At 39.6% G+C, this 23957-nt stretch overlaps 1 protein-coding gene and 1 long non-coding RNA gene across 2 annotated transcripts; one reads left to right on the top strand and one right to left on the bottom strand.

The window, feature by feature from the left end:
* Positions 1 to 2201: 2201 nt before the first annotated feature.
* LOC137862869 (uncharacterized) lies at positions 2202 to 14406 on the bottom strand. Its single transcript, XR_011100561.1, has 3 exons — positions 14310 to 14406; positions 13967 to 14053; positions 2202 to 3816 (listed from the first exon to the last, which is right to left on the bottom strand). It is a non-coding gene; the product is annotated as an uncharacterized lncRNA (long non-coding RNA).
* LOC137862865 (uncharacterized) lies at positions 2363 to 8334 on the top strand. The gene is made up of 7 exons (XM_068695314.1): positions 2363 to 2514; positions 4205 to 4555; positions 5506 to 5922; positions 6853 to 6948; positions 7054 to 7081; positions 7191 to 7225; positions 8062 to 8334. The coding sequence occupies exons 1-7, from the start codon at positions 2439 to 2441 to the stop codon at positions 8223 to 8225; spliced, it is 1167 nt and encodes a 388-aa protein (XP_068551415.1). The 5' UTR covers positions 2363 to 2438; the 3' UTR covers positions 8226 to 8334.
* Positions 14407 to 23957: the final 9551 nt, after the last annotated feature.

Here is a 23957-nt window from a genome sequence, read left to right as displayed (position 1 = left end):
TTAAAACCAAATTTCATCACTGTAATGGCCTTTAGTAATATGAGATACAGAGAGCAGATAGGATCTGCTGCAATGCACTACTTTAAATGCTGAAACATCCTCGTGATTGAAGCATTTCCAAGAAAGTTTCTGAAATCAGAAGACTGTCTCTCCTCTCCCCATGACTTTAAAGAATTATACGTTGATAACTGTGCAGCTGAAAGCAAGTACAAGGAGATTACATAGTGAATCAACAAACCCCAAAGCTCTAAACTCATAGATAAAATCACTCAGGTGGGATAGAAGAAAATTGACAAGTGATGCCAGTATTTTTGATTTGCTTTTTACGGAGCAATGCTTCCTTAAACTTACTAACAAACCTGAATATCTAGGCTCCAACTCTGGGTATTAAACTAAAATCAAATCAAACCAGATGACAAAGCAAACCCAAAGCAGAACCCTTTCTAATACAATAAAAAGAGATGATGTTGCATGAAGTGAATGGAAGGACTCTTGTTGGGGCATGGAAACCAGGTTCACATGGGAAGCTCAAGCTAAGGATGTTACCTAGCATACACATGGCTTACTCAGAGCTATTTAACAGGTTTCTCTTTCTAAAAACTAGCTTTCCAAGGAAATACAAACAGAAGGCCTACAGCTGGGGAAAAAAAAAAAAAAAAAAAAAAAAAGACACGTTCATTTCCATAATCCAGTTTACGATTAAGCCTTTTAAATCTGCAAGGACAAAAAGAACAGGTTTTATGAAATCTTTTTGTACATATCCCTTATTTGCATACCCTGTGGTTCTTTTGTTATCTCCCTGATAAAAAGTGTGATCTGGCTTTAACCAACACTGGCCACAACAAGATTTGCACACAGGAAAAAAGTCACCACATGCGAATATATGATACCAGCAGTGTCTTGACTGCTGCTCCTATTTCTTCTTGTAACAGCAGCTTCCTGTTTCTTCTTGTAACTTATTCACTTCTGCTGCTCACTCTGCACACCATGGTTAATAAAAATCTAACAGGAACTAAGGTCCTAATCAGAAACTTTTTGTCAAACGTACAGCTTTACTTCCTCTTAAGAAAAATTTCTTAAGCTGCTCTTTAGTTCTCATCATAGCCTTTTATAAAATCCTATTTTTTCTGTTTCATTCAGGCAATACGCGTGTATACTGCTATTTATCAACTAATAACCAAGATACAAGGACTAAGTGCCTCCTCAAGCCAGAGTTTCCCGACTTGTCTTTTAAACAGCTATAAATGAAGAGATAACACTTCTTATTCTTCACAGATACACATTTTCTATATGATTTTCATTACTCACATCCCACACTGAGTTACTGTACTATGCCAGTACTGATATAAGAACTAGCTAGAGAAGGCATGAACCTACAGGGAGGTTATTTCTGGGGGGGGGGGGGAGGGGGTTGAAAAAAAAAAAAGACAAGAAATCTGGCAAAGCCTATTGCAGACACAGTTTTATGTATTTTATATTTCTCTTCCTTAAAGAATAAACACTTCTGAAGAACAGCAGCAAATGACCACAGAAATTTCTTATTTACTGATGCTGATCCCAACAGCTGCCTGTGGCCTAACCCCATTAACATCACTGCTTGGGAAGTTGGAGGGGGCAGCAGTGGCAGGAAAATGGCTGGAAGGTCTTAACAGTAATGGCGCTGTGTAACACCTCGTGTGCTTCAAACACCTGTTGAAATAAAACTGCACTTTCAAACCTGCCTCTGTGTAGAAGGCGCGTTGTTTCTGTGATGCTGCTCTGGTGGCTCAGGCACAGTTCTGGCCGCACATTTGAGCCGCTGTTCTCCTAAGAGCGCTCCAGAGCATGGCCTCTGGCCGGGCATGGGCTGCCCTCGCTTACCAGAGCTGCTGCTTGCTGGCACCTGGCCCCGGCCACTGACCTGGAGGAGATCCTGGCCACCACAGGCAGGGAATTTACTGGGTCCCCTCTGGCTGTCCTTTTTCTACCAAAGATTTCCTCATACTTCTTGGGAGCACACCTCTCCTGCTGATGCTCCTGTGAGGACAGGCATGGACGAACAACCTTTAGGTCCAGTGACAAGACTGCTGTGACATTCTGGTGCTTACCGTGACGTGCAGCAGCCTCAAAGAGGCTAGGAAAGCACTCCAGGACAGCACACATGCTACTGGAAACTATGGCAGTACTTCACTGATACAGGGGGTCTCAGGTTTTAAAGTAAATTATGTCTATGCAGACAGTAGTATGGATCTCAGCCCTGTGTTGGCCTTTCGTTTCTCGTCACACAATTTCTTCCTGAGATGAGGCTCTGCGGAAGATATGGTGAGGGAAGGGCATTTTGAGGGAGGAAAGGCTGTGGCTTTGCATGCTGTCAGCACTTCCTCTTCTTTCTACTTCTTTCCTCCCCATCCATCTTCCTGAGCACTATTTAGAGTTAAGAAGCAAGAGAACTGAAAAGGATGAAGACTCTCTCCTCTTTTTCGCAGAAAGTAATAACCTTCCTGATGATCACGTCTTTTCTAGGAGAAATAACAGGTATGCTTTCTCTTCACATAAATCATTCAAATTTTCTTATTTCTCACTTCAGATATTTGTGAGCTTTTTTTTTTTCCCCTTCTTTGTTGCTTTAAGTACATTTGGTAGAAGTATCTGAATGCAGAAGTATCTGAATGCACTTGATCAAGCAAGTGGCTATGGCCATGCTTCCACTCCTGAAGGGCTGCGTTTAACAGCTGTCTCAAGAGTACTTCCCTGCCTCATAGCAGCTCTGTGAGAAAGAACTGATGTGCTGATGGACAGCTGAATGGGGGAAGAGGAATGAGGGAAGGCTTTGAACAAGCTACAGAGTGACTTGGAAATGTCAGAGCACTAACCCCAGGGTCAGGGCTTTAGCAAGTACCCTTTAGTACATAGGAAACTGTAAGCAGCTGAGGCAGGATGTCAATAATAATATTTCTTCTTGCAGCTGTCTATCATTTCCTCCAGTTACTCCAAGTGCTGATAAGTAGACATAATATTTATTGAGAGTTTTCCCAGCCAAAGTGACAGACAACTTGCAAACACTATCTTTTTTAATTGATTCATTTTCAGTTTTGCTTTTTCTAGGGTATTACAAAAGTATGAGACTGTAAAGGTCAATTACTTTGCCTCAACACACCCTGCCAGTGTTGGTTATGCATATCCGGCCCTATTTAAAACTTTGCAGCTAACTGGGGGGACTTGACTTCAATGCACTAGAATCCCCCAGTGTATTAAGAAAAAAATTAAATATATATTGACATACACTGTTGGCTATGTTTGATACCTGCTCCATAAAAATATCAAAGGTGGATTCTAGTTTTACATATGTGTAGTTCCAGCTGTCTGCATTAAACGTTTGCAGAAGCAGAGGATTGCACTTGTGCCCTGCAAGGTACAAACAGCAGGCTAAATCCGTCATGCAAAACATAGTGGCTGATCGCAGCTGTTACTTCTCTAGCTAAACTATGTGGCCTTTTTAAAGTACAGAAATGTCTGTCTGTACCCTATTTTCATCTAGTAGCACTAATGTGTCCAGAAGTGTTCACAAAAATGCTCTGTTCAGAAAAGCCTTTACGCCTGTACTGCATCCCTTGATCAGTGCTAGTATTGCTTTTTTCCCCCGTTACATTGCTCCAACCCAAGGCTGTCAATGCTGTTCAGAAGGCTTTATCCTAGAGAGTACTGCCAGGAGTGCAGGAAGAGTGAGAGCTCAGCACTTGATGCTGGTGCTGGGAAGAAGCTGAACACACCCAAGGGGAACACAGCAGCATACCCTTCCTTGCAAGAAAGGATCCATCACTGCATTTGCAATACATTCTGTTGTCAAAAAAAAAAAAACAAAACCATAACATTGTATCCAAGTGATAAGACAAGGGGAAATGGCCTGAAATTGCACCAGAGGAAGCTTTGGGTGGATCTTATGAGAAATTTCTTTAATGAAAGTGTTGCACAGCATTGGAATAGGCTGCTGAGGGTAGTGGTTGAGTCACCATCCCTGGAGGTCTTCAAGAAATGCCTAGATGTAGAACTCAGTAGCACGGTTTAGTGGTGGACTTGTACTAGGTTAAAGGTTGAACTAGAAGATCTGTGAGGTCTTTTCCAAATTGACTAATTCTAAGATTCTATGATCTCACCAAGAATTTCAATGATCAGACTGTCTTTCCAGATCACTTTGCTTCACCAACCATTTAAATATGCTTCACAGGCGAAACTTTCTTTCATCGACAAGAACATGGAAATCCTGCACTTCAGTGCAATCAGCAAGCTGCTAAAGGAAAAGAAGAAATAGCTTGGTATATAGCAGACGACGATCTGCAGCAATTTAAGTTCATTAACTGCTCTTCCAAGGAGCCTCCCTCCTCATGTGGAGAAAAAGGGGGACCTTCAGGCTGCAGTGACACCTTACAAGTGACCCACATACCCCCTGGGGGAGGGCTGTTTGCATGTGGAGCAGTTCCTAGTGACAGAACACCAGCAACTTGCCCGCTGTTTCGCAATGTCTCTCACTGCAGGCACTACAATTTCTTTCTTACACAGAAAATTTACCCCACGCAAGGTGAGTGATGCTTTTTAAACAGTGTGTATTTCCATACTCCTCTTAATAAGCCTGTCTTCAGCTCAGATGCCCACTAAGAGTATTGGTAAACCCGCATTAAAAAGGAGACAATTCCAATAATGTTGCTCTGTGGTGCTATCTAGGCCCCTTTTCTTACTGCATCTTAGATACAAAACCAGAATTCTTTGGAGACGATGCTCAGTAACAGGATACATAACCCCAACTTGTGGCTCAAACAGAACACTAGGAGAACGGGAACCTAGGAAAAACTGAGGAAGTCAATGGCTGAGAACTGTAAGAGAAGCTGCTGAAAACATTAAATACACATCAAAGAAAACTAGAAATAAGAAAGTCTAGTTGGCACTTCACACTTTAAAAACCTGAAATAGTAAAACGTTGAGAAAACATTTGGATTAGACCTGTGAAACCTTTCTGAGGATAGGGTGTTGTGCCAGACTGTCACACTGGTGACATTAGGGAGTTCAGTTGATAACTCTCCAAGTTAACCCAGGAAACCACAGATTTGCTATGTAACACCCCCAATGGTAAGAACAGTGTGACCAGGGACACACCACCGACAGCATATGCTACTGTGTTAAAAACAGACTACTTTTCTTTTTGTATGCTTTCTTAAATTATCAAAGCATCATCCTTTTTGAGGCAATACTGCCTAAAAATGTATGTAGAAGCCAAGCGTTAGAATTATTACCAAGAACTCAGTTATCTCAATGCTAGGTAGTTAGTTTGGTATTATTAATGAATAAAATAATTATTTATTATTCAAATGTAACAGAGCTCAAGTATTCTAACTGAATTACAATTCACTGTGTAAAACGCTGTTTAATCTGTGTCTGAGATTGCACAGTTCTTCATGCAGCTTTCACACTTCAAAATATTGCCAGGTTAAACTCACAACATTTTTTGTTTGTTTTTCCTGTTCATTTCCTCAGTTTCAAAAAGCAAGTCCTTAGACAGTGTTCCTGAAACACCATACAGCAGCCTGGTATTTGAAGACAACATCACTTTGTCATGTGAATTTGAAGCTAACTGCTCAGGACAATGTTTTACTCTGTATTGGATCAGAGCTGCGAAAACAAGTGAATGCATTTTTTCTCTAGCACATGAGCCTGGAACCCCATGTTTGACTTACAATGAGCATTGCTGTATTGATGAAGATGTGCATGGACGATTATTGAACACTAGTGACTTTAGTTCAACTGACAAGAAAAGTAACGTGACTATTCTGAATGTTACTAGTGCTGACAGTGGAGAATATTTATGCGTTGTTGCTATCTGGATAGATGGCAAACACGTGTGGAGAGTTGCTAATAACCTGTCTGTGGAAGTTCGGAAAGACAAAACTACATGTAAGTTGAAACTGTATTCATAACAGACTAACTTGGAGAGGCAACAGCTGTCCTAGTCCAAGAAATTGCACCTGGTTGTCATAAAGATACTGTATTCCAGCATTAGATTCAGCCATGCAAAATCCTACCTCCCAAAAATATGATCAAAAAAATGAAAATTTTTCTTTTTAACAAGCAAATTGGTTGTTCTTTAAATAACTTAAAATAAAATAGAGCAACTCTGCATCATTAAGTAGCAGCATGTCACAGACTATTTGTCTGCTATTTCACACAGAATACTTTGTGGATGAATTATTAAATTGCATCACATAAAAATCAACTCCAGATTTGTAACAGCTGTACGGACATGAAGAAAAATAGGAAAATGAATGACAATGTAAGTGGATGATTGGCTCACCATAATTTCTTTTATGATCCATGTTTGAATAGTGCCAAGTGTGAAAACAGTCTTTCACTATCGTATTACTTGTTGCCAACCACTGCCTAGACGTGTATTAGCATCATTCAGCCACCTTACTGCAGAAGAGCACTGAGCCTAAGGACCTGAGAAGTTATGGGATCAAGACAGGTAACACTGTAGGCTGCATCCTGTCTTCTTAAGGGGAGGCAGAAAATAAGAAGACCTTGCCTACCTTCCTGCTCATGCTGTGCTTTGAGAATACTGCAGTGCCACTAAATATCAATAGTTTTGTTTGTTTTTTAAATGAAGGAAATTTGCCCAGAGAAATCAAGATATTTCCCAGGATACAATACCCTGGAGTCATCCAAAATAAGATTTATATGTAAATTATTTTCACAGTAACTAAAGATCAAGTGATCACCTGTAAAAGCACTATATATTATATTTAAAAAAAAAAAATAAATCTATCTTGACCCAGAAGTCACTATCACATCATGTTCTAAATCATATATCAATTTTATTTTATTTAGATATACAGTGGTATATCGCCTCTGGAGCTACAGCTGGGATTATTTTTCTCTGTGTCGTAACATGGCTAACCTATCTCAAGACAGCCAAATCAAAAGGTAAGGAACACATTCTATTATTTTGTTGAATTAAAGCTACTAAGTATCATTTGTATGAATATTTTTTTTTTTCTGAAGTTTCATAATTTCTTTTATCTGTTTCAGGAAAAAAATCATCCACAGAATTTAACAGGTATTTCCTTGAAAACGCTTATATCCTGGACTACTGAAAATTAACTTTAAAGTTACTTATGTTTGAAAGACATGACTATAAACAGACCTTTCCATCCTTTTCATTTTAGATATTATGATGTTGTTGGAATGCCAGAAGATGAATGTAAGCAAGAAGTTTTGAACAACCTTCTAAGTGGTTACCTTCAAAGTAGATTTATCAAGGTTTATGTGTACACAAGGGCTCAGGTGGAAGTTGCTTGCTGGTAGTTACAACAAAATTTAGAGGATGCAGGCTCTTCAGCATTAGCTTCCTTACAACACACTCTGTCCCCATCTCCAAGGGATCATGTTTACATAACTTCCAAAGTGATTATAAAGATGATCTTGATGTAAGAAACAAGCACACACATGGGGGTTACTGCACAGAGAACTATTCTTCAGTAGCCACACACTGCTCCAAACTTACCCATGTACACAGGCACACTATTGTCTGTGTGTATTTTTCAGTATCATGCTATCGATTCTTCTTGGCAATTGAAATATACTACGTGAACTAGGTTAAGTAAGCTGTAGATATTTGAGGAGGCCAATAGACACCAAATACTATAAAAAGCTCTATTTCATAGAATGGTTTGGGTTGTATGGGAACTTGCAGGATTTTCTCATCATGTCTCTTTATTCATGATTTACGACCTTGGTCAAGTTAACATCTCCCCATCTTAGGCTTCTGTTCTCCAAATGAAAGAAGAATGCAAGCCCATTGTTTCATAAGGTGGGAAGATGTACCAAAGTGCCAGTCAGTATACCATAACTGATAGATTGCTTATCTTAATTCAGACTTAGAACAGAGTATGAATTATCATTTGATTGCAGGGCGGAATGGATTCGGAATAGATTCGTATTTATTAATTTACTAAAGGGGAGAAGTACTTTTTCTTTAAATATCAAAATAAGGAGTTTTAACCCTGTGAAATTCTTATATCCTTTTGTTTTTCACAGGTTCTCCATATGCAACAAGTTGTGTCAGTGACATGCAAAGAAGTGAGCACATTTATTGCCATGTAGCGGGGACTTACGCAAAAGTCTCTGCCACAGATAACAACAAGGCTTCTGGGACAGGACTGGAAGATATACATACAGTATATGCATATGCTGATAAATAAGTAAGTTTCAGCTACATCAAGATAGGAATTTGCAAGTATTTTTTTTTTTTTTGCAAAACACATGGCAGACTGAATAACATCCTGGCTAGATGTGCTTTATCACTAGAATGTATACTCATAGATCAATACATTTCCAATATGTGAATCACCAAATTAAATAAATAAAAACACACATTTTAACTATAGCAATATGGAAAAGGTGTTTCTTTCTTTCTGCCTCTTTTTCTACCAATAAAACTGTGGGTTATAGGTTCTGTTTCAGGCTGAAATGCCTGCCTAACATGGATGAGTACAACTCATCCTCTGCAAACTTTACACTAGTAATGTGTATGAGCTAGGTGGTCACTGAGACTGATGTTGTACACAAAACATGCAATATGGGAAGTGCAAGGAAACATGCAGTGATCTTGCTCTATGTGCAACATTATCATCCTTCTAGGGCAGGAACTTTCCCTCCTAATCACTTCTGGGACACCAACTGAAACAAAATGGAAGTCTGTGGAGAAGGGTCCCTGGCTGGCCACCCAGAAAAAGCCAACAAGAGCAGCTTTCACTGAACGAGGAATCTATGAGAAGAGTCAGCAACTTGCTTCTTCATTTGTCTGGAAGCAATATTTTTTGGCAAATTCTGAAGTTGCTGAGCTGCAAATACTTCTGTAAAACAGTGCAGATTTGCACACATTTTAATAGTTGGGTAACATGAAAATATTTTCTGGGAAGTCTGAATATTTTAGTAAATACAAAACACATTTCTGATCTGTAGTTTATATGTTTTTTGTTCGTTTGTTTCAAGTTTGACAGAAGTTTTTCTAAAAAGCATCTTATCTACTTGATAATAAGATAATATTAGATGGACCTGAATTGACACTTTAAATGAATTTCACAAACTACTGAATAGACTTTACACACAGATTTCTTTTTTCCTTACAATCTTAACCTATTTAAACTTACTACACAGATTTCTTTGTTATCACCATTACATATGACAGGAGGTTCCAACTGTTCTTCGCTGCACGAGTGAAAGCTAAATACTTTGTGTTAGGCTGCTGGAAACCTGAAGTGTATGTAAAACTTAACTGCCCGTACACCAAATTCTCACCTCTAAGGTTTAAAGACCTGTTTAGTCTCCAGGACTTAATTGGAAACAGAATTATGTTAGCAGTTACGGAATAACGTTACTTAGACTCATTAGGGAAGTTAATGATACAAATGAGAAGTTATAAAGATTATCTTGACTTTGAAACCTGATCATTTACATAGTGCAGTTTTATATTGTGGATGTTTATGTTGTGTCCACTGAATTACATCAGTATGTCAAAACTGTAATCGCATTAGAGAAAAAGTGTGAAAGAACACACAGAGCAGTGTACTCATATTACATCAATTTAACATGAAACACTATCTTGATTCAGTGTCTACATTTTCCTGCTCTACCTTCTCAGGTTATTAGCCATCACAGGCAGAGAATGCTCTCCTTGTGTCTGAATTAAAGTGCTCAAAAGACATATATTCCAATAATGGAAAGGTCTAGTGAGAGACACGAGGGCATAATTTTTTTCATATTTGTAGGGAAGGGGTTCCTCCTGTGACCTTCCCTATGGCACAAGAAGTTCAGAGGTAAGTGAAAGAACATTGAGAAATTCAATGCAAGTCTGCTATAGAATTGGCCACAGGGTGTCACCATTATTCTTGTCAATGAAATAAAGATGCCTGTTAAACCCGTGATCCATAAATGTTCTAATTTCCCACTGAGGTGGGACTGCAAGCAATTTAAACAATATTACGCATTTTGACAAACAAAACACGCATTCCAAAGACATTGCTTCCTAAAGTTTTAATAAAGGCAGATGTTTCATTAATCACAGAATTGTCTAGGTTGGAAGAGACCTCCAAGATCACCTAGTCCAACCTCTGACCTAACACTAACCAGTCCTCCACTAAGCCATATCACTGAGCTCTACATCTAAACATTTTTTGAAGACCTCCAGGGATGGTGACTCCACCACTTCCCTGGGCAGCCCGTTCCAATGCCTCACAACCCTTTCGGTAAAGAAGTTCTTTCTAATATCCAACCTAAACCTCCCCTGCTGCAACTTTAGCCCATTCCCCCTCGTCCTGTCACCAGGCAGGTGGGAGAACAGACCAACCCCCACCTCACTACAGCCTCCTTTAATGTACCTGTAGAGAGTGATAAGGTCGCCCTGAGCCTCCTCTTCTCCAGGCTGAGCAACCCCAGCTCCCTCAGCTGCTCCTTGTAAGACTAGTTCTCATTAGACTTGTATCTTCTATAAACCATAACTTTCTAGGAAGGTGTAGCAAAGTAGAACATTTAAAATGCAGGTAACTGAAAATGATAGAAGTTAAATATTTTATGCTATTGCCACATTTTGAAGAGGTAAATGCTAACTTGTTTACAACAATAATTAATAAACATTATTCAGCTCACAAAGATCTTATGAGGGAATCAATCGCTGTATTTTATACACTTGAATACATGAAGCACTATGACCCAATTCCACACATGCTTTCCCTTCTGAGATTAATCTCACTAAAACGAATGTGGCAGCTTGCAGCATACAGTAAGCTGCTTGCTTACCTCTTTGCATTTGGAATGTTTTATGTTGTAAAATAAAAGCAATCACTGGTTTCTGGTATGGTCTCCTGGCAAAAAAAAACACACCACTGTGTAACATTTTAGGTTTCCAGTTACCATGACTAACAGGACAAAAGAACCACAGATAATATTATCACCATTAATTTGTATTGATGTACCTCCCTTCCCCAGAGCAAGGGGAGACTAGGAAGATCCAGATAGTACTGACACTGAGACAGAGCACAGTGCTGGAGCATTAGACCCCAGATTCATTTGGGCCCACAGTTTATAGATTTGTGCCCTTTGTTTCAGTAAATTATCTAGCAGCAAATCAATTATTTATGTTCATTAAGTTGCTCACTCTGGTTGTAGTGATTCCAACACCACATTGAATTCAAAACATAATGAGAAAGAAGTGAGGAAGGAATTTGGCATTACTCTGTCCCTGAGGCTCTGCTGCCACCTGATGTCACCACTGCTCGTGTCGAGTCAAGGCGGGCAGCGATGCTGCATGTCTGCACAAATTGGCAGCTCTGGAAGTGATTTGAGCAGGCAGGGAGCACTGAGGGAGATCATTCAAGTTATTTTGATAAGGCAAAATGACAACTGCTCTCCATAAGATATAAGACAAAGACAAGAAATAGAGAGATTTGGTTAAGTATGAGCCCCTCTGTGGTCTGCTGAGGGCAGGCTGGGACTGCTCAGTGTCTGTGCACAGACAGGAACCCCACAAAGCAAACACCAGACCAGAGGAGGAAGCCCTCCTCCACCTGCAGCATTCACAACAAAGCATAATGAAATAGGAGAAACTCCATAAATAGGAAGACAGTTATCCTATACAAAAAGCCAAGCAGAGGCCAAAACACACATCTAATGACGACTGTGAAGCTTTTTCAGGGCCAGTGACAGGCAGGAAAGAGTCTTCAGCATGCTTGCAGAGCAACAAATGAGGATGCAAGGTAAGATCTAAACAAAGGGGCTAAGAGTGGAGTCATCTATGTTGTTGCAAGGTAGTAACTTCATGTCTGGCAAGAATGATAGAATATCAGGGTATGACAAACTGAACAGCATGATTTTCATAGAGATATTTTAATCACCATTCAGAAAGTTATGAAGGAGAAATAAAAGTTCATGGCTATGTTCACTTGAGCACCTCTCGCTATATAAGCATTCAGAGAAGCACATTAAGGCCCAGCAGAACTGCATCTGGCTCTCAGGGTCTTCTCAGCCCAGAGGCATGTGGGCACTGACTGCAAGTGACAAACAAGCTCTACTGTTATTTATACTCTGCTCACAGCAGTAGGTAGTGGTTAATACTCAAACTTCTACACATACATACAGCACCTAAAACATGTCTTAAATCTGGCATCTAAACAAGCCTGCTGCTTCACAAATTATGAACTTGGTTTTCCAAAGAGTTTAAACACACTTAAAATGCTTGACTCAGTGAAACCACACTCACAAAGATGTCTGATACAATTACAACACTGGCCAACACCAGACTATCCCAGAACAGCTTGTATGCATGCTAAGACTTCTTGTAAAAGTTTACTATACACTAAATCAATGTCTTTGTGTGAGGTTAAAAAAAAAAAGTACAGAGAAGCATTAATGAAGTTAGTGCAAAAGAGAATGTGTAAACAATCAAAAGTAACACAATATCCTAGCTCTTGCAAACTGCAGCCAATTTGTGCTCCTACTTCCAGGTAAGTAGAGTAAAAGTCTTTTTTCCCGTGCAGACTTCTCTTTGCTCAAGACAATGAGTTAAATATATTAATTAAGCCTGGTTAACTATCATCTTTAATTCACATACTACATAACTTGTTTTCACCCCCAAAAGCCAAAGAATCCTTTGCAAATAGACATTCTTGCTGCACGTTAGTTAAGTCTAAGCACACTGATACCATTTCATTGCTTGCAGTATTATAAGAATTCAAGTTATAGGAAATAGCGCACTATTAGTTTCAGTCCTCTCTCAATATCATGCAGCAAGCCAGCAACAGACATCACAGTTCCTGCTTATCTTCCTCAAACATCAAGTTTTAAATTATGCCACAGCAGCAAATAACTGCTATTTATACAAAGGGTGCTGCTCAAGTGTTCTATAAATGAGTATAGAGGAAGGGTTGTGCAATATCAACTCATAGTTAGTATTTAAATTTCTGCTTGTTTACACTTTAGGCAGGTTTCATTGCTGCTGTTTGCAGAGAATTTCAAAGCTCAGATTTTAGTGATTCACTTCAAGTGTTTTTATAAATAACAGTGTTTTAAAAAAATTAGAAGTATTTGTCAAGGAAGTCTTCTGGGAAAAAAGTTGTTTTTTGTCAGAGTATTTCATTTTTAACCTATAGAAAGAACAGATTTTGGTCTGTCATAAACAGATATTCAGGAAGCGAAATGTTCCTGTTCCAGTTGACTAGACCTTACAGGCACCCCTCAGAAATACTGGGAAAATTATCCCATTGAGGAAGATCTTCAGTTTAGAAGAACATAAGATATTACTACCTTAGATAAAATGGCACCATTTACTTAAATCAGTAGTTGTTCACATCATACATAAAAACATGCCTTGTAATTAAGCCTCAGTTCCACTGATAACACAAGTGCCATTTTAAACAGCCATTCTGATTTTCCCGAGGAAGCTTTGAATTATTTTTCTAAAGTTATGCGAGACAGATAGAGCACACATGCCTTCAGCACAGAGGTAGGGAGAAGGACAACATTTAAGCCCTGCATGTATTCCCAGTGTTTCCCAGCCACTTTGCCTTAGGTAGCTCTCTACCCAACACGCTGCTTTTCACAGAACCCACTCCAGGTTCTCCATATTGATTTAACAGACACCCAAATCAAGATTGGGAACCTTGCCTGGTTAGTGCTGCAGCCTCATCTAAACCTGGGCTCCTGTTGTTAGTGCCTCGTCATTAAAGCCCTAGAATTTCCATTAAGTTAACATTGGAGAGATGCAATTAAGCCTTGCAGACCTCAGAAAGAAAAGAATCAGAAGCAGAACACTGCAGAATATTTTTTTTTTACCATACTAGATTTTGATTTTATTTTCTTAGAATTCAATAGAATTTTCCCCAGAAGAAGACTCTAGAATCACAGTGCAAATTCACAAAATGATTGAAAAGAAAAATTGAAGACTTACCCGTCATCTTCATCTACCTTGTTTAGTGTCTCAGCTTCATCAGTCTAACGGTTCCACTCCTGTTTTTCCTCAAAGACTATGCAGTACCTATTGAAGAAAACGGATGCATGGAAAATACTTGAAAACACCTTACTAGATTTAGAATTTAAGAAGTATATTTCTCAAATAATTAGCCTGAATACATGCTAGCACCAACAAGAAGCTCTACAAACTCACAAACTTCATTAAAAAGAAAAAAATTAAAAAGCCAGAAGTTCTACAAGCATTAATTTTCTTAACAAAAGAAATGCCATATTAAAACCCTGTCCAAAATTCCATTAATTCTTCCCTAAAGGTAAGCTACCTTAACTAGGCAGATACCAGTTCACTGAAATAAATAAATTCAAAACAAACAAACAAAAAAAGCTACCACTCTAATAGAGCCAACATACTTAACAGAGAATCTCTATCTTTCCTGTTCCTGTTCTTAACCCTAAAATACAGTCAATCTTCCTCAGGTGGGACTCCATCAGTGTCCTGCTCTTTATCACCTGGCAACTCCAAATTCATAGAACAATCAGCCTTCCTCCTCCTCAAAGGAATCCTAACATGTTCTTAAAGTTGCCACTTCTTCCTCAAACTAGAAAATTTATGTAATAATATTGGGATTTGGTGCTGAATTTGACAACACAATACATGAATTAAAGAAGCTGTTATGCGCAGACAAGGAAGCAGCAGAAAACTCAGAGCAGCTCAGAACACATCAGAGAAATGAATGATTTACTGGAGTGACTCAACTTCAGGCCAGGTCAACAGTAAGGAAAAACGCCTTACTGCCAAACATCTGCTCAGTGAACTATCCAAATCGAGATCATGCTGACAAGGCAGTAATCAGTCCTGTGTCACAAAATATCCCAAAGCAATCAGCAGTAAGTTAACACCTCTGTTTGGCTTACATAAGACAAATTCAGCTGATTCCCATTTTGCAAGAGACATTCGGGGAGATGGTTTCTGCAACACGCTTATCTGGGGATTTCTGGGTTTTGACACTCAAAACTTTCAGAATCATCAGTTTAGATGAGTTCATTACACAACATTTTAACTTTAAAAAATAAAAATTAATACAGGATATACTCTAAAATCTTACAAAATGCTCGGGTGATTTATTAAAAACCACACTCCTAAGAATAAAATGCTTATAAAACCTACTCCTAGGCATATAACCTTATTGGATTCCCCTAAGACTTAAGATACCAGGTGATAAAAATCTCTTTAAGACATGGGCTTTAAATTACTGGAGCACTTTTAAAAATTGTACTATTATTAACATACTTGATATACCGATCATCATCATGTGAATACACTGAAATCTTTGGGTTATAAATATCACTACTACAGACAATGCATCAGCAAACTGATAGATTGAATTAAAATATTCAAGCCATCTCAGCTACTTACAAGCTATCCTTGCAGACTGACGTTAGCAATGTCATTATTCCCTCTGAGCTGCCGCACCGCATTAACTTCATAATTAAGCAGGAATCCAGAATAACAGTCTTGACCGTGACAAAAAGACAGCCTTGAATTACAGCCATTAAGGAGATGTGCAGCATTTTTGTTTAGACATCCCAGAGGATTTATTAGGAGCAAGAGCTTCAATTAAAAATTAAGATTACTTATGTGAATTAGCAAAAGCAGGAACGCTGTTTTACTTAAATATTCTATGTACACAGTACGAACAGACAACTCCCTGAAAGCTTGGCTTCATTAAAGGAAGTCCAGGTATTCAAACATCTCTGGTTGAAAAATCAACTTGAAATATGACAGTAGAAAGCTTTCAGTAAGCTCCCTTATGTTTCTTGCTTTATTTGCCTGGCCTAGAAAACCATGTGTTTTTTTTTCTGCCCTTTTCTTGTATCAAACGAGTCAAATTCAATACCAGTACCATTAAAAAAACTAAGGATTTGGCTTCTTGTATCTATGCTAGTAAGACATACAGAAGAAGACACTTCCAGGGTAGGAATGTAAGACATTCCTAGTGCATTGTTCTAATTGCTAGACAAATTTTAGGTCCATTTTTCATTCTATTTTGATCATTATCTTTTGTTTTATAATTAGTCGGTAAAACAGCCAGTGGTTCAAAATTCCTCCTGCAAACCAAATGCTATAGGAAATACCTGAAAGCCTACCCAAACTTGAAAAAAAATCTGCAACTTAACTAAAATGTCTGAAAAAAAAAACAAACAAGCGGTTTCTTCCTCTCTCTACTTCATGGCCTTATTCTCCTCTTTTAAAAATTTTTCATCCTGTCTGCCATATTAAAAGAAGTTTTAGAGCAAATTTGTTCATAACAGCTGTAGGAACCAACTGTGCTGTTTTACATGTAATTCAAGCACACTGAAAGAAATTTTCATCCACTCATATGTAAAAACAACAACAAAACTCTTAGTTTTACTGAAGAACAGTTTTATTTTTATTTATTTTATTTTTATTTATCACCTTAAACTCAAAGGCAGATTTATTACTGAGAAGGTCTTTCCTTTGTGCATGTGTCTGATTTCATTGCTACCAAACAGTTTGCTCATAAGGTAGTTACTTCAGATATCTGTGCTGGGACCATTATTCAGTCATTTCTTCTGATAGGTGCTTGAGTGCTGAGATGAGTCACATACGGCCAAGGGTTTTATTTTCTATGTATTAGTTAAACATCTGATTATAAGACACCTTTCATGTGAATACGCCATTCCCACTCTGGTGATGAACTCAGCTCTGTGGCACTTGCTGTTCAGCAAGGTCTCATTTTAGTCAAGCACCTCAGCACGTTCTCGAACAATGTGCAGGTAAGTGGGTCTTAAATATGTGCTTAAAATAAACACACATGCTTTGCAAAACATACTGATCAAATCTTACATACCTCTAAAATCTTTTGAGACAGAACAGTCGAGGTTATGAGAGGATACCACCCTGGATCACACACGCTTCTCTTGCCAGCTCAGAAAGATCAGGTATTCTTGCTATCTGCATCTGGCTTATTCAAAGTGTATACGGTGTTGTATAATTATTTTCCAGGGACGATGTGCATCACAACCCACCCCAATAATCCCTCAGGAGTATCATCAATAAACAATATTTGTTTATTGTCAATAAACAATAGCGCTAGCTGTCAGCAAGTCATAACCTCAAGGCTGTGACCTCAAGGTCACAAGCCCTTCCTCCTCTGCAAGAAAAGAACTAGAACCCACTGGAGCTGAGCATTGAGAGAAGAAACCCAGTGCTTTAGACTTTTTTTTCCACTTGCAACAGTCAGAACTGCTTTTGTGCACTCTTCTGCTTCATGATTTATGCTACCGACACTACACCCACGTACAGTCCCTGGCTTTGCAGTCAGTGTGATGTGATGAGTAGACTGGCTGGTCTTCTCTGAAACCAAGAATGAGTAGGAGAAAGTCCCACACACTTTGTCACAAACAATAACATCAGAAATGAAGCTGGAAGAGGGACCCGCTACTCCTACACACTTGGCTGTTTCCGAAAGTCCTAGGAGCCAGCGGATTGTTTCTGTTGGCCATGTTTGGAAAGTTGGAGCATGGTCCTGCTGTGCTGCCCACACAGAAAAACCTCGCTGGCACTCCTGAATACAGCAGAACCCACATCCCGTCTTCTTCAGCACTTTGGACGTGCTGTGCCTAGGTCCTCATTTCTGTATCTGAGGCATCTGGATAAAATGGATCACATCCAGTGGTTTGAATTATTTGCAGTGAATTTTCCATCAAAACACGTATCTACAGGAGTTTCAGCTCCTCCCTCGGGTACACAACAGCACCCACTTCCTATCGCACACCCTCAGCATCTCTGACCTCTAGCTCAGCTAAACAATGCTTTACTCACTCTTTCCCTGTGGTACAGTCTGCACTCGGATGCACAGGGCATTTTGTCAACATGTATTATAACGTTAATTAAGTACATTAAAAATAATAAAAATATACAGAGAAGGGATTGAAGAAATAGGCAGGCAGCATGAAGCAGCTGTCCAAGACAGGGAAAAGAATTCAGTCTGGCAGTGAACAGGCAACAGCAGACATTGACAAAGACATAACCGCTCAGCAAAGCATTTGCTTTGCTTAAGGTTGTAGCTTATTTACGCTGAAGAAAAGTTACTGCTAAGTGCAGGCTCTTGATACTGAAGGGATATTCACTTCAGAGTCACAAGTCCTAATTTAAATGTGCTACAGAAATCTATCCTAATGCAAGCACAGCCTTCTGTCTGCGTCACATAGGTTTTCAACAATGATCTTCAGATTAACAGTTGTTCAGACAACAGCAAAACCAGTCTTTAGAGCCAGCCTCCTTCAGCAGGCACTTTCAAATAAAACTAAACTTTATGACTGACAACTGAGGTATTGAAGTATTTTTATGTGTAGCTGAGATGATCCAACAGACACCACTAAATGCACTGAAATGTACCCAGAACACTTACTATTTATAAGGTTGTAATTGCTGAGACTCCACTGATTGCTTAAGCAAACCCAGCAGCTGTGCTGTTTTGCTGGCCACTTCCCCTGCCAGAGCTCCGTAACTCCTCATCAGCAACACGACCTGCTAGCAGCTTGAGTGTTCCTTGTAGCCCAGGGAGGGACCCAGTTTGAAAATCTCCCTGCCTCTGAAGGATCCACGGTCTCCAACCATGCTCTATGCTGACAACAAAATTACTAATTTTCCTTTCCATTCTCTCACTGCTGCCCTCTGCAAGACTTTCCTTGAAGAAACTGCCACTATTGGGAGACAAAGAGCATTTTTCACTGAGCCATGGCTGGCAGCCATCCTAAAGAGCTGAGCAGGATGAACCCCAGTGCTGTCCCTGGCAAATCACGGTGGCACTTGCCCCTTTGTAGACTTGTGATGATAACACAGGCGATGCAGTTAGAGAGAAAGGACAAGATCTCATTTAAAACAGAAAATGATACATGATGTCTGTTGTTCTGAATGCTTGAGAAGTACCAACTTCACCTTCAGCAGTGATTAATTAAAATCAAACCTACACGGACTGGACTGATTTATTTTAGGAGTGATACCGAGACTTTGTGGGAGAAGCTGAGAGAAGCACTGGGGAATGCTGGCTTTTCTACAAAATACGAATTGCACTTGCAAATTTGCAATCCTTGCATTCCATGACAAAATAGAGACCTGTAAAAGTAAAAAATTGTTTCTCCTCACAGCCATACTAAAAATGAATCTATGCTTAAGCAGTAGAATTCTAAAAACAAACAAACAAACAAACAAACAAAACCAGCATTCTTTGCAGAGGAGAACATCCTGACTACTTCTTATTTTAGAAATCTTATCTGTAAAAATTTGACTTTTTAAGACTGGTCTGTTCGTATTCCCTGCCTCATCTCTATCTCCAAAGTTTACATGAATTTGCACTCAGTTTTGATACAACATTACTTAGCATTTCTGCTTGGAAAAAAAAAAGAGGCATGTTTCAAACATTTCCATCTTTGAAAGGATTTGAGCTTAGCTTTACGGTCAAAGGCCTAATTAGTATGGTCTTTACAGATAAAACCACCCTTTTTTTCTGGAATTCATGTCATTTAAATTTTACCAGATGGTAATTTTTTCAGCAAAGAAAAATTTGTAGTGTGTTGCTCTAGGACAAGATAAATAAGGTTGATTTTTAGATGCTTTTAGATGAGGAACTGTTAAAGCCGCAGGCCTAACATGCAGATTTCTTGTCAACTTTAATTAGCTTCTGTGAACCTTAAATTATGTAGTTATTTAAAATTAAGCAGGGTGAAGAAAAGCAGTTTTGCCAACTTTCTGCTGTTCACACTCATGCAAAAAGATGGCAAAGTAACTCTGTAATGCTGTGAACTCTGCGCCTGTGAGAAATGAATGCCAAGCCCTGGGATTACAAAATGACTCAAAAGAAGTGAAAATGACAGCGGCTGAAATGAGTGGAACACATAATTCCTTATACAGAAAACAAAGTGGAAATGTGCTAAGCATGGCATAAATAAAAATCTGCCAGTTTTCAACACACAAAAAGCACCAGTAGGGTGGATATGCTGAAAAACCTCTGCAGTTGTCTGATGTGACACCTAGTGACTGAGACCGAGCCATCAGATCCAGGAGTATCCGTACTTACGTAGCTTGAGCTCCAGTTACCAGAAGAGCCTAGGATTTCTTCTGGCATTTTCATAGTGTTGTTACTGCTGCTGCTTAATAACTATACTCAGACATAATGTGTGTGTATGCTAACAACAATAAGGGATGAGAATGAAATTTGAAAGGTGTTGGCATTATAGAAATGACCATGTGCTCTATTACACAAATCACTAGTTACACAAATTCATTAGACAAATTTTACAAATCCTTATTCTTCACAGTAGAACACTGTTTAGACAGGCTCTCTGTTTTTGCTTCTTGCAGAGTGGAAGTGCAGCAGCTTTGTTATTTTTACACAACAATATAGTTTGTGCCCTTCTTTATCCTTTCCAACCACTGACCATTTGGGGAATGTATTGTTGTATATAGAACATCAAGTTTAATTACAAAAATAACCAGACTTCAAATCATTAATTTGTCCTTCAGTAGAAAAATCACCAGCAAAGCTATCTGCTACGTCTTGGCAAAGAAGAAGCAATACATTATTTCAGGGCATTTTATAGAAAAAATTCAAGCTCTACACTGATACATTCTCCCTCACTGAGACTACTAGTGATGCGAAATAAACCATAGAGAATAAATAATAGCACGAGACACCATTACTAACACTACATCAAAATCAGAAAATAAAGGTAACAATTAAAGAGGCAATTACTTTAAGTTGCTTAACATTCAAATAAATGTAGGCATGTCTCACTAACATATACTGTAAGTTACCATTTAAAATCCTAGCCTACTCTGCCTTCTTCTCTAAAAGAAGGAAAGGCAGACTTTTTTTGGACATGGAAGTCCTGGGGCACTGCAGTTGCACAATAATTAGATCAAAGTCAGAAAGTGCTGCAGGCACGTTAAAGCTGCATGTAAGATGGTCACTTCTTCCAGCCCAGTCTCAGGACTATCTTATCGTCTTCTGTCACATTAGGCAGGTGAGTGCTTTTGATCCCCCACAAGTCTGTACAGAGAAAAAATAAAGATATTCCTCATGCTTGGGGATATTATAATCTTTGGACAATTTCAGCATCTCAAAATGACTGCACGAGTTGTTCTTAATGTCCTTCAATCCCTGGTTCTTTTAACTGACCAACGTACTAGCTGGCCTTGTAAATGAAACTGGGAAACATGTTACAGTAACGAAGAGGGCCTTTTCCATAGATGCTTTATTTCACAATTCCAGGTCTGTTTCTGATAGCTCTGTGCCTCACTCAAATTCTTGAAGTAGCACTTGAATGAAGACTTGTGCCTTTTGCACAAGGATGTATTTACTTCTTTGCTTACCAGATAAAGGAGCAACAGGAAGCATGCTGACATTAAATAAACACTATTACTGAAATTATTTTCTTATGCCTGACCTTCCTGTGAAGATATGTGATCTGTGCATACTGTTGTCTCTGTGATTATGTTGGCTATTCACAAATAAGACATGCACAACTGCCTTGCTGAATTATGTCCAACGTACATGACAAATGAACTGATGTTAAGGGGTTGTCCATAGTCTGGCCCCAAAGTGGGAGGTGGGCTGGGAGACCCACAACAGCTTTTACAGCCTCTAATTGTGAAATGGATTTGCTCTCATCATTTGTTTAAAAATGCATTACCTGGGGAGTGGTGATGGCTCCAAATCACCTGCCTGGATAATGTACTACAGAAAGAAGAATTAAAGCCCATAGGAGAATGAGTCTTTTCTCTGGTGGGCATTGGAGTCACAGGAAAGAGCCTCTGCTGGCCACAGGCTGTACAGCTTTCTTCCCAGTTGTGTACAAAGTACTTTTACAAAAACATGTGCCATAAGTGAAGGCTTTCAGAGGACTTAGTACAGTATGTGCTTATCTTTCTTTGCTAGTACATATAAGTATTTGTGAAGTTAACTTCTGCCAGCCAGGATATCTACCAAAAGTAAACTCCAGCCTTTCCTGCTGTTCATGTGCATTCACATCAGCACCTTTGACTAGAAAGGAAAATCCTTTAACAGGAATGCATCTGACTGAGCTGCCCGCTAGCACTTAAGGAACACAGTTTAATCAAGGAGTTTGGCTGCAGATTGCTATTATAGAATATCTACAGCGTGCAATTTCCAAAGTGCCTATAACATTTAATTTGCTAACATGAAAAACAAATAAGACATCCACAAACAGAAAAATAAGTCAAGATTTATCAAAGAAATAGTTATGAATTATTCATTCAGTCCTTCTATTACTGGAATTTGGGGCTTCAGCACCACCCCCTGAAGAGTTTACCTTTTTCATCTCTTCTAATTAGCAATTTTGTTTTTATTGATCTGTTCTCAAAAACAGAGTAAACTTTTGTTTTGTTTTGTTTTGTTTTTTTACAAGCAAACCTAATAAAGTCTAATAGATTTATTATTAAATGAGTAATAATTCCGAAGACATCATTCTGAATACAAATGCCAGTGCACTGAGGGAGATGCAAAGATCAGGTGCCAGGAGAACGAGAGGTCCCAGTGCCCTCTAGGTTTGCACACCAGTACTTCCAGCTACAGAGGCTGCAAGCCATGGCAGAGGGACACCCGGTGTTCTCCCTCCCTGCCACCAACTCCACCTCCTGCTGACGGGCACCCAGCCCGGAGCTGCTGTGCTGAGAGGTACCTTCCATCCTCTTCATCGCCTCCAGAGAGGCAGGTTTCCAGAGCCAGTTGTATATGACAAAGACCAAAAACACACAGTTCATTCTGAAGCTTCTCAGCTTTCCTGAAACCAGAGACCATTCAGGCATTGTGAACTGCCTCTCTTTCCAGCCATCACTTGGAGGAGGAAAGAGGTAGCCTCAGCAATACATCTCAGAGTACTCCTACTCTGCTTTCCCAACTGCTGTAAGGTATGCAAGCTCCTAAAGGGTTGCTGCCTAACCACAGCACCTCTCTCCTGGGCAGGCTGCTGCCAAGACAGCAACACCACCTCCTCCTCCAGCCCTGCCCAGCAATCCTGCCTTGTGCTCCCACTACACGGAGAGATGGAAAAGGGGGCGAAGGCTTGGGGCTGTGTGGTCTAGAAGGAATGGGGATGCAAGGACATGGAGGGGTCTGGTGCAAACAAGTCGGGAGATACAGGCTGGCGTGGCCTAAAGGGAACGGCTGAGTCCCCTGACAGGCCGCTGAGGACCTTGGGCTGGGCAAGCTTCCACAGTGCTGCCTTCACCAGCTGGGGTGAGGCAGTTGGCAACAAAGCAATGTGCAGAGCAAAATGAGCTAACAGCAGAGGTCAGCCTTGAACTGTAAATTTGCTCTCCAAATTTGCTGTTTGAACAGTTGCTGCTGTTGACTGTCCACCTAGAAATGCCTGAGGGACCTGTGCCAAAGCAGCAGTGGACAGCAGGAGGAAGAGAGAAGGAGTTTCCTTCCAAAACGTGAAGAGGCAAAATCTGGGTACTCAGAGCACTGCCATGTGAGGGTTTAATTACAAATGGTTAATAACACTTGGTTCCTCTGTGAATAACACAGAGATCCTAGTAACTTACTCCTGTCTGCTAGGTGTTCCTGAAGTGTCAAGATCTCATGGAACAAAACCACCCCAAACCAAAAAGGGAAATAATGAAACTCAACCTAGACGGACTATTTCAAAACACCTGAGAATGTAATCAGTGTATGCTCCTACATTAGCTACAACCTGGCTTTTGGAGAGTTACCATTGCCCCTTGCTGGTTTCCACTACGCCCTGGCAGAGCTGTCCAGCACATTGGTTCATCTGAAAGAGGAATTGAATGGTTCAGTCCTGCTGTATTTAACTGGCTAAACACCCGATGCAGGGGTGTTCTGGGCTACTCACACTGCCCTGTTTCATCTGGTCCTGCACTCAGTGTCTAAAACCATTTAAACAGTAGCTACATAAGGTAG

This window comes from Anas acuta, chromosome 12 (genome assembly GCF_963932015.1).
Source record: "Anas acuta chromosome 12, bAnaAcu1.1, whole genome shotgun sequence".
NCBI lineage: Eukaryota > Metazoa > Chordata > Aves > Anseriformes > Anatidae > Anas > Anas acuta.
This window is presented reverse-complemented; position numbering and strand designations above follow the sequence as displayed.

What these genes read in the sequence shown, in the direction of transcription:
- LOC137862865 (XM_068695314.1), top strand. Translation starts at nt 2,439, where the DNA reads ATGAAGACTCTCTCCTCTTTTTCGCAGAAAGTAATAACCTTCCTGATG. An exon ending in GAAAATTTACCCCACGCAAG is followed by an intron (nt 4,556 to 5,505) that starts GTGAGTGATGCT and finishes TCATTTCCTCAG; the next exon opens with TTTCAAAAAGCAAGTCCTTA. An exon ending in TCATCCACAGAATTTAACAG is followed by an intron (nt 7,082 to 7,190) that starts GTATTTCCTTGA and finishes TTTTCATTTTAG; the next exon opens with ATATTATGATGTTGTTGGAA.